Source organism: Mauremys mutica, chromosome 2, assembly GCF_020497125.1.
Source record: "Mauremys mutica isolate MM-2020 ecotype Southern chromosome 2, ASM2049712v1, whole genome shotgun sequence".
Classification (NCBI taxonomy): domain Eukaryota; kingdom Metazoa; phylum Chordata; order Testudines; family Geoemydidae; genus Mauremys; species Mauremys mutica.
The window spans coordinates 148,253,813-148,264,748 of record NC_059073.1 but is presented as its reverse complement, the minus strand read 5'-3'; the positions used below and the strand labels follow the sequence as shown (position 1 = coordinate 148,264,748).

The 10,936-nt window shown below is 58.6% G+C and overlaps 1 protein-coding gene across 2 annotated transcripts; it reads right to left on the bottom strand.

The window, feature by feature from the left end:
- Nucleotides 1–2,203: 2,203 nt before the first annotated feature.
- Nucleotides 2,204–7,640, bottom strand: LOC123364431 (melanin-concentrating hormone receptor 2-like). Of its 2 annotated transcripts, none has more exons than XM_045006560.1 (3): nucleotides 6,524–7,640; nucleotides 5,268–5,810; nucleotides 2,204–2,810 (listed from the first exon to the last, which is right to left on the bottom strand). In XM_045006560.1, the coding sequence occupies exons 1-3, from the start codon at nucleotides 7,057–7,059 to the stop codon at nucleotides 2,603–2,605; spliced, it is 1,287 nt and encodes a 428-aa protein (XP_044862495.1). In that variant the 5' UTR covers nucleotides 7,060–7,640; the 3' UTR covers nucleotides 2,204–2,602. The 2 variants fall into 2 exon arrangements, with proteins under 2 accessions (XP_044862495.1, XP_044862496.1); XM_045006561.1 differs by having other exon boundaries at nucleotides 2,204–2,801.
- Between the last annotated feature and the right edge of the window lie 3,296 nt (nucleotides 7,641–10,936).

Genomic DNA, 10,936 nt, shown 5'->3' with positions numbered 1-10,936 from the left:
TGGCTTCTCGTCAGTTTCACTTTGTAGCTCTCATGCAGCAGCCCCTGCTGTGATGTTTGGGTTGCAATCAGGGCAAGGGCTATTTGGGTCAATCGGGCTATTTAAATTCCAATCTGTTTCTGCTGAACCTAAATTTGGGGGCTAAGTATGACCATGTGCTCAGGCTATGTGTGCACAGGGAGAGCATGTGGGTGTGCACTGGCATAGTATATGGAAGAGGGCATACCCATGTGAGTATCAGTGCAGGTGTTTGGGTGTGCAGTGTCTATGCACAGTGGGGGAATTATGCATGTGGGGGGGGGTATGTGGAGTATGCCCGAGTGCGGGTGCTGTGTGCTCGTGTGGTGTGCAGTGGCTGAGTGTTGCATGCTGCAGATATAAGAACATAAGAACAGCCATACTGGGTCAGACCAAAGGTTCATCAAGCCCAGTATCCTGTCCTCTGACAGTGGCCAATGCCAGGTGCCCCAGAGGGAATGAACAGAACAGGTAATCATCAAGTGATCCATGCCCTGTCACCCAATCCCAGCTTCTAGCAAACAGAGGCTAGGGACACCATTCCAGCCCATCCTGGCTAATAGCCATTGATGAACCTATTTTCCATGAATCTGTCTAGCTCCCTTTTGAACCCAGTTATAGTATTGGCCTTCACAACACCCTCTGGCAAGGAGTGCCAGAGGTTGACAGTGCGTTGCATGAAAAAATACTTTCTTATGTTTGTTTTAAACCTGCTACCTATGAATTTCATTTGGTGGCCCCTTGTTCTTGTATTATGAGAAGGAGTAAATAACACTTCCTTATTTACTTTCTCTATACCACTCATGATTTTATAGACCTCTATCATATCCCCCCTTAGTCACCTCTTTTCCAAGCTGAAAAGTCCCAGTCTTATTAATCTCTCTTCATATGGAAGCTGTTCTATACCCCTGATCATTTCTGTTGCCCTTTTCTGAACCTTTTCCAATTCCAATATATATTTTTTGAGGTGGAGTGACCACATCTGCATGCAGTATTCAAGGTGTGGGTATATTTTGACTGCCGCTGCACATTGAGTGGATGATTTCAGAGAACTCTCCACAATGACTCCAAGATCTCTCGAGTGGTAACACCTAATTTAGACCCAATCATTGTATATGTATAGTTGGGGTTATGTTTTCCAGTGTGCATTACTTTGCATTTATCAACATTCAATTTCATCTGCCATTTTGTTGCCCAGTCACCCAGTTTTGTGAGATCCTTTTGTAGCTCATTGCAGTCTGCCTGGGATTCAACTATCTTGAGTAGTTTTGACTCATTTGCAAATTTTGCCACCTCACTGTTTACCCCTTTTTCCAGATCATTTATGAATATGTTGAATAGGACTGATCCCAGAACAGACCCCTGGGAGACACCACGATTTACCTCTCTCCATTCTGAAAACTGACCATTTATTCCTATCCTTTGTTTCCTATCTTTTAACCAGTTACCAATCCATGAGAGCACCTTCTCTCTTATCCCATGACTGCTTATTTTGCTTAAGAGCCTTTGGTGAGGGACCTTGTCAAAGGCTTTCTGAAAATCTAAATACATTATATCCACTGGATCCCCCTTGTCCACATACTTGTTGTCCCCCTCAAAGAATTCTAGTACATTGGTGAGTCATGATTTCCCTTTACAAAAACCATATTGACTATTTCCCTACAAATTACGTTCACCTATGTGTCTGAACATTTTGTTCTTTACGATAGTTTCAACCAATTTGCCCGGTATTGAAGTGAGGCTTACTGGTCTGTAGTTGCCAGGGTCACCTCTGGAGCCCTTTTTAAAAATTGGCATCACATTAGCTATCCTTCAGTCATTTGGTACAGAAGCTGATTTAAATTATAAGTTACAGATGACAGTTAGTAGTCCTACAATTTCACATTTGAGTTCCTTCAGAACTCTTGGGTGAATACCATCAGATCCTGGAGATTTATTACTGTTTAGTTTATCAATTTTTTCCAAAACCTCCCCTAATGACACCTCAATTTCCTCACTAGGATTTAACTTCCACTTTTTAAAGGATGCCTTTTTGCCTCTCACTGCTTCTTTTACTTTGTTGTTTAACCACCGTGGCTCTTTTTTGGTTCTCTTCTTATGTTTTTTAAATTGGGGTATACATTTAAGTTGTCACCCATCCGGGGGGGGGGTGAGGGTGACAGACAGACTCCACCCTGGTGCGTTCTTTTTGCTTTATTAAAGTCTCTTCTGTCACTGCCATTTCCTGCCCAGACTCCCTGATTCATAGATCTGCCAACTGTAAGGCCAGGAGATACCATTGCGACCAGGCAGTCTGACCTCCTGCATAACCCGGGCCAGAGAATCTCACCCAGCAATTCCCGCATCAAGTCCTTATCTGGTGGTTGAGCTAGACTGGCTCTTCCCACCAGCCTCAGGGGTGGGAATCTGCACTGTCCTATGGGGAGGTAAAAAGTCCCATCTGAGCCGTGGCTGAGGCTCCTGGCATGTTGCCTTGGCCTGGCATCACCAAAGTTCTGTCCCCACGCCTGCCAAGTCATGCTGCAGCAGTGGGGGCCATCCGTGGGCTCCAACTGAAGTCAGTGCTCTGGTAGCACGGAGGCTTCTAGACGGCGCTTTGCTCCTCCTGCCCATTGATGGTGACACTGGCATCGGTCATGGAGCATGGCAGCTGCTCGGTGCCGAAGGGGCGCCGGCAGCGCTGGGCCATGGTGCTGCCCACTTGTGGGCTGTAGACGGTGGAGGTGAGCTCCTGGCTGGGCAGGGCAGTGCCTGCACGCAGTGCCCTCCACCTGGCAATGAATCTGCAGTACCTGCGGAGAGGGGTACACAGTCACTCTCACATGGGCAGCCAGGGTGCAAGGGAGCCAGGCCAGAAACTAAGGATCTCCCTAGAGCCCAGCCCCAGCAACTAACACCACTAAGAGCATCTCACTGACAGAGGGTGGGCCAATACCCAAGCTGCCTGTATGGCAGGGGCACGGCTTGGCATCAGGGCTCAGGCAACACAGCAGGAAGACGAGTGTCCAAGAATGGGGTGGTGACAGTGCATGGGCAGAGAAGGGGTCTGGTTGGGAGGGGAAGGATCTCACCAGCCTGGGGGCAGGGGAAGGTCAGAGTTTTTTGCTTGACACAAGAAGCGGTGCTGCCCCTTGCCCCCTATGCTCCTGCTCCTGGCCCTTTGTGGCACCAATGGGCCCATGCAGGGTATGGGGGGAGTTAACAGCCGTTCCTACTCCAGCCGGCCCTGGCAAGCAAGCTCTCTGTGCAGGAGGGGGCTGTTATGCAGGGTGCCGACAACAGGAGGAAGCACATCAGGCAGCAGGCCCTGGCATGAGGGACCCCAATTGCCTGGTGAGAAGGGGCTGGGAGCTATAGTGGGACGCGCAGTCCTGGCTGAACTCCCCCCAGGAGCTGGGTTCACTCCCAATCCTGACATTTGCTCCAGCCGGAGATGTGGGGCTCATGGAATGGGAGCCCATGGACCAGCAGGGCTCTGTGGGAGGAAACCCAAATCCCCATTACCCCAATCCCTCAGGTACCACGAGGGCAGAGTGATCCCCTGGGCTCGGGTCCCTGTCCAGACCCTGAGCTCTGGCTGCTGGCTCTGCTGAGATGTGGCAGCTAGCAGGAGCTGCCCAGGTGCAGGCTCATGTGCCAGGTGTGAAAGGACAGGGCAGGCTGGCACTAGATGTGCCTGGGGAGCAGAGAGGGCAGGGGAGAGTGGGGTTACTATGCAGCTAGTGCCACACACACCCGCTTTGCAAACCCGCCCACAATGGAGTCCTGCCCCAGCCAGGGTGCAGGCAGGGAAGGGACAGACTGTGGGGGAGATGGCAGGAGCAGGTGAACTGTGACCCCCAATGGCTGGGCATGGGGGGTGCAGGTCAAGGAAGGCACTGGGGAGACACGGAGCTGGAGGTACTGGTGGCTTGGGCCAGGAGAGGCAGCAAATGTGGAGGGGGTGTCATTCCAGGGATGGTGGAGTGGTGGAGCTGGGCACTATCTGTGGGGAAAGGGGGATTTGGGGCAGAAGGGAGGGGTGGATGGAGGAGCAGAGGGGAGGACCCCGGGGGATTCTGATGGGGGAAGGACTGGGCAGAGGAGTCAGAGTCAATGGGGGAGCAGAACCCACAAGGGCTGGGGAGTTTGGGGGCAGGTCAGCAAGGGGACAGGGCAGATTTCAGGGTCTTCCATAGGCTGCTGACACAGGTCAGGGGCAGCTCCCAGACAAGGGCAATTCTCCAGACTTAGGGGATTGGAGTGAAACTTCAAAAGCCCTGAGTGAGGGATGGACCTGACCCCCGGGCTCACCGCCCCACCCTGGAACAGGGCCCGACCTCCGTGCTCATTGCCCACACTGGGAGTGGGGCCCGATCCTGGGCTCACTCACCAGGATGCACTCACACCCAGGGCTGACGAGGGGACGGGGGGAAGCTGGTACAAATTACCAGGGCCTGGCGGAAGGGGGCCCGGGGCCCAGTCTCCCCCCCCCCTCCTCCTCCTCCTCCTCCTCGTTGGCCCTGTTTAGCTGGTCTGCCCAAAAAAAAATTTTCACCGGGGTCCGAACCCTCTCTCGGCGTCCCTGCTCACACCTGGAGTGGGAGCTGGGCTTTGGCCAAATGTGAGAACTAGAACAGGAGGTGGAGGGCAGCAGGGGTGCGTACTAAGGAGCTGTCTGGCTTTTGATCATCCCCAGCAAAGATCCAGGAATCACAGTGGCTTCCTGAGGGGCGTGAATACAGGCTGTCCCCCCCAGGAATCTGGATTGCAGGGATGCAGGTTCTGTGCCTGACTTGGCCAGTAACACAAGGCTGGGCTCACCCCACCCCCAGAGCACCTTCAAGGCCAGGCACAGGACACAGAGCCCTATCTCTGCACTGGGGCAAAGCTGGATTGGGGGGGGTTGCCCAGGAAGAGGGGCTGGAGACAGGGGTTAAATCACAGAATATCAGGGTTGCAAGGGACCTCAGAAGATCATTTAGTCCAACCCCCTGCTCAAAGCAGGGCTAATCCCCAGACAGATTTTTGCCCCAGAACCCTAAGTGGCCCCCTCAAGGATTGAGCTCACAACCCTGGGTTTAGCAGGCCAATGCTCAAACCACTGAGCTATCCCTCCCCCAGGAGAAGTAGGTGGGGAGAGACATCAGTTCCTGCCCCAGCCTGTAGGGGGACCTGACAGAACTATGAGCACACCTGCAGCATCATCTCCCCCACACCCTGGTCCCCTGATTAAGCTCTGTCTCCAGCAGCCCATGCCCCGCCCGCACCTAGAGTGGGCCATCCGCTCACGGAAGAACTCGGTGCAGAAGAGGACGAGGACGGGGCTGACGCAGCTGTGGGCATAGCTGAGACAGATGGTGAGCTGGTTCAGGTAGAAGGAGGCAGCGGAGGGGGTAGCCGTCAGGTTGACCAGCTGCACCACGTGGAAGGGTGTCCAGCAGATGAGGAAGGCAGTGATGATGGTGAGCGCCATGCGTGTGACTCGCCGGCTGCGGGCCGAGCAGCGTCGCTGCGCCCGGTGCATGGCCCGGAACAGGTGGTGCAGGGTGAGGGAGTACAGCACCGTGATCACCAGCAACGGCAGGAGGAAGGCCGCCAGTGACTGGTAGAGCGTGTACCAGTACAGGCTGCTGGGGCCTGGCAGATCCATGAGGCACAGCTCCGTCTGGTTCTCCCGCTGCACCCGGGCGTACAGCATGGCTGGCGTGGCCATCACCAGGCTGCTGGCCCACACGCCGGCATTGATCAGGGCCGTGCAGCGCAGCGTCCGCTTCTGGCCCACTGTGGACGAGTACACCACTGCCACGTACCTGGGGAGAGAGTGGCCGTCGGGAGGGGCACGGGGCAGGATGGGGAGGTGAGGCAGGGAGATCTAGGGGTGATGATGGGGCTGGGGATGAGACAGCTGTTGAGCCCCTTGTTTCAAAGAGGGGACAGAGTTCCCAGCTGCCCCAGCTTGGAGAGGCCAGGAAACAATGACCCAAGTGCTGATGCAGGGGGTCCCTACCCACAGGCCCTGAGCAGGGGGTGCAGACCCCCTTCACCAGCTTAACACTCTCTGAGGGGGCTGGGCAGGGGGGCTTGCTGGGGCTCAACTTCACCCCTCTCTACCCTGCCACACCCCCACCTCCACCAGAGCCCTGCAGCCCCCATCCTCATTTCAACCCTGCCCCGCCCCCAGCTCCACCTGTGCCCTGCGGTGCCCCCTCCAATTCCAGCCCTGCCACCCCCTAGCTCTTCCTCTATCCTGAAGCCCTCCCACTATTCTAGCCCTGTTCGCCCCACCTCCAGTATTCCAGCTCTGCAGCCATTCGGGCTCTGTCTGAGTTCAGCCTTTGGGGGCTTGTCCACCCCGCAGGGTTGCCCCAACCCCACAGGCTACAGCCTGTGCCATGGCTGCCAACACCGCAGCTGTGAGAGTGAAGCTAGCTGCCCAGAAGTAAAGTGACCATATTTTCCCAAAGGGAAAACAGGACACCTCATGGGGCCAGGGCCGTGCTGTAGAGCGTGCCCTGATGGGTACCTGTCCACGCAGAGCACGGTGACGATGGCCACGCTGGTGAACTGGTTGTTGAGGTCGAGGGTGGTGACAGCACGGCACAGAAAGTCCCCGAATATCCAGCCGTGCTCCTGGACAAGCTGGTGGATGATGAAGGGCATCCCCACCAAGAAGAGCAGGTCAGCCACGGCCAGGTTCAGGATGTAGACGTCCGACACCAGCTTGTGCTTGCAGCTCAGCACGATGGAGATCACCAGCCCATTGGCCAGGATGCCGCAGCCGCAGATGAGGGCGTACACCACAGGCAGCACCAGTGACAGGGCCGGCCCCAGAAGGCTACCCCAAGCTGCAGACCCCTCCGTGTCCAGGGGTAGGGAGCCCAGCGGCTCCAGCTCGCACGGCATCAGGGAGAGATTGGGGGGCCCGGCATGCAGAGCGCCAGAGAAGATGTTCAGGCCCAGGGTGAAGTCACTGCTCCTGTCCAGCAGAGCAGCCACACCTGGCCCCAGGTGCGAGGCGTTGGCATGCAGCTCCTGAGGCTGCCCCGAGTACTGCGCCATGGCCACGGCTGGGGCGGGGGGCACCCAGTCTGGGTCAGAGGGTGTCCAGGGATGGACCCAGAATGCACCAGCCCCCTTCTCCTGCCAGCACTCGGGGCCCCGCTGCTGGCCCAGCAGAGGGCCCTTGGGAATAGGGGTGGCCCCTAGACGGGGACTCCTCAGCTAGCGTCCCCACGAGGGCTCCCCGCTAGCTGCTGCCCGCTCCCCTGGCTGTCCCCAGGCGGGGGGGGGGCGTGGCGCCCCGTCACCCCCAGCCTTTAAAGGCACCGGGGGGACCCCAGCCCCCTTGAGTGCCGGATCCAGCCCACGGGAGCTGCGCGGCCAGACGACGCCCAGCAGGGCACCTTCCCCGGGGCGCTGCGCTGCGCGGCTGGGCCCGATCCCCGCGGATCCGGAGCCACTTGCTCCTGCCCGGGAGCCGCCCGGCCACTCACCGGTGCCTGGATCCCGGAGCCCGCCCCGGCCAGGCTGCGCAGGCTAACGGCGCCGGCGGATGGAGCCGCCCCCGCGCCCAGGGCTCGGGCAGAGGCTCGCGGAGCCCCAGGCTCTCCGGGACCCCCTTGGGGCTGGGCCCGGCCGGTGCCGCCGGCGGGATCGGGGCAGCCGAGATCCGCTGAGCCGCTGCCCCCGCCCCCCAGATAGCTCCGCGCAGCCAGCCCCTGTCCGCGCCCCCCGCTCCCAACAAAGCGGGCGGAGCCCAGAGAGCCGCCTGCCAAGGCCCCCGGGGGGGCGGGGGGGTCATGGCAAAGCGCAGCCGGTCGCGGGGGACAATGCAGCCGGGTGTGAGGGGGGCTGGGGGAAGAACGCAGCCGGGGGGCGACAGTGCAGATGGGGGAGGGGAGAGTGAAGCCGCCGGGCAGGGGGATGGGGGCAGGCGGGGGGGGACAGTGCAGCCGGATGTGGGGGGTTAGGGGCAGAACGCAGTCTGGGCGGAGCAGGGGCGACAATGCAGATGGGGGGGAGGGGAGACAGTGCAGCCGGTACGGGGAGGGCGGGGGGAGGTGAATGCAGCCCAGAGGGAGCGGGGACTGTGCACTGGAGAAAGGGGAACCGGCTGTCCCCTGAGCCCAGCAATTCAACCCGGTGTGAGAAACCAGCAAATACCCCCCTGATCTTTCTGGTGGTGAGTCAGTGGCCCAGATCACATCCACATCCCTTAGTGCAGCAGGAGCAGGCACCACGGTAACATCAGCCTGGCCGGAGGGGGGGGGGCATGCCTGGGTAACTGGATTGGCAGGAAAGTGGGAGGCTCCCCTGATGCCTCCAGTTCTGGGGCTCTTCCCTGTGCTGCAGGGGCACTGCCAGTTCTCCCGCTACCTCGCCATCCAGGGGTGTGGAATCCCCAAGCCGTGCCTACCTGCATGGAAGATGAGCCGCCCTGTGACATCTCACCTGGGACAGGGCAGTAGGAGACGTTGTAGGCAGCACTCCAACCCTGCCAGCGTGGGGCCGGATACTCAGTGCTCTGGTGACGGCTGGTCGTAGGGGCGCTAACCCCCTGCTGGCTCAAAGGGGCAGGTGTGCGCGGGCATGGCCAATGGCAGCGTGGCTCTTGGTTCCCCTGTCTGCTAGCCACCGGTGGGGTCAGGTTCAGGGCAGGGGACACTGTGAGACCATGAGGTAGGTGCCAGCTCCCCAGTGGAGGCTGCTCTCTCCATCCTTATGCAGGAGCCGGGCACCTTCAGCATCTCTCCTGGTCCCATGCACTGAGCACAGCCGGGGCATCATCCAGGCCAAATGGCAGCCTCTGGAGAGTGGTGGCGGCAGCACAAAGGCTGTGTGTAAGTTATTCTCACTTGCGGCTGCTGGTCCCAGACAAACCCTTTGGTTGCCTCTGGCTCCCAAGCCGGGTCCCCAGCGCCACTGCTCCTGTGTCAGGCAGGCCACGGCTCCATCCACAGAGCATTGAGGCTCGCAGGCCAAGAGGAGTTGATTTCCAGTGTCGCAGAGTCAACTCCAGCCCAGCAGGAGCTCCTAGGTCTGCCAGGGTGCAGGAGTGAGCCACCAGCACTAGGAGTGAGCCATGGTGCGATCTACAAAGAGGGACTGAGATGTGGACCTGAGCCGGGAGAGAGAGAGATTGTGTCTGGCTCAGTCGGGCCTGAAGAGGGTGGATTCTTGTCTCCAGATTGCACGGGTGGAGAATCCCTGCACTAAGGATTTGCCCAAGGAAGGGGGGATTCACCCCACCACAGGTCTCCAGCCTCCTCAGACTACTGGGATCTAGTCCCCATGGCAGCACAGGGAACCCCCACCAGGGAGACAGGGGCTTGGTCATTACAACCGACAATTACCCTGTGTGGATGGTGGCAAGAAGCCATGGACACACCTTGCTGGTCACACAGGGTGGCTGGAAAAGGGGCCATGTGGGGAGCTTCTGGTCCTGCGCGGGGCTGGAAATGCGTCCATAGGAAACTCCCTTGTTACAGGTGATTGCTGAGCTGCATGGATTTGTGAGCGGCTTGGAGAGCTGGCAAAAGGCCTGGGAGGCAGGCAGGCTTGCACCATGCCCCTGGCCTCCCCGCTGGGCTCTGGATCTAATAGCCTGAGGTGCTGGATCCCTGGTGAGCTGGCTCTGTACCGAGTTTCACACCTCCAGCCCTGAGCAAAGTGGAGCTCAGGCCCCGTCTGCCAGGCTGTTAGCAGCTGAGACTGTGGGACTGTGTCTCCTGCGGGGGAACGGAGACAGGAGCTGGGTGGGCAGGCGGGTGGGTACCGGGCGGCGTGCTGCCCAGAGCAGCTGAAGAGAAGGGCTGGACCAGGCATTTGCGAAGAGTGTAAGCAGCGGTGTGTGCGTGCGAGGGGTAGTGAGGCTGTCATGCATGATTGTATGTGTATGTACCAGCTGTCTGAGGGGGCGGGTGTGTATCGACAGCTCTTGCTGCAGGGCCAGGCGCTCACTGTCATGCAGAGGTGGTGCCAGCCCATTGGGGGCTCTAAGCAGGAATATTTTGTCCCCCCCAATAATATTTAAAAGTGAACAGGGCCCCTCCCCCTTGAGCTACCCTGGACCCTAAGCGATTGCTCATTCTGCTTACGCTCAGGGGCCCACACTGAGGTTCTGGGCTGCCCAGAGTGAGCTTGCTGCTGCATCTCTCTGATTTTGGCCAGACCCACATCTTCCCCTACCCCCACCGAGCCCTTTTCATTCCTCATTATGGTGGGAGGAGGCTGCTTACCCCCAGCGCACCCTGCTGTCTGTTGCTATGGGAGTGTTTGCTATGGGAGTGCATGCAGGATGGAGGTGCCTCCCCCGCACGACCAGGAGTAATGGGGTAGGGTGTGGGGGCAGCACTCTGGGACTGCCTGGCATGTGCAGAGCAGAGCTCCTCCAGCCCAGCATTGCACTGCTCTCCCGGAGAGCTGAGATCATTAGCTCCCTGTGACAGATGCTAACAGGACATGGCCCAGGTCATAGTGAGTCAGTGCCAGAGCCAGGAGTGGAAACCGGGGGTCCTGGCTCCTAGGCCCATACACCATCTACTAACCCCACATCAGCCCTGCCCCTACTGCCCAGAGCCCACCCCCACAGCATCACCAGGGGCCCCATTTTCACAGCTGGGTGACCCACCTTTGGGATGGAAAGAGGAGATGGTGTTGGAGGGTAGGGGAGCCCAGGGTTCATGTTTCTGCTTGTTTCGCAGCCCTGTCAGATCTGCTTGCTTGATCCTGTAGATGGACACTGGAACAGGGCTGGCTACCTCCCAAGCACCCCCTCGTGGTCTGCCTTGGTGCTGCAGTGGCTCTGCCTCAGTTTCCCCTCTTCACAGGGCACCTGAACTACTCCCCACCACAGTTCAAAATAAGGTTCCCTTTCCAGGGGCTGATTTCAGTTCTGCCAATGAAGTGATAGAAACAAAGTGTCAGGCTGGCTTTC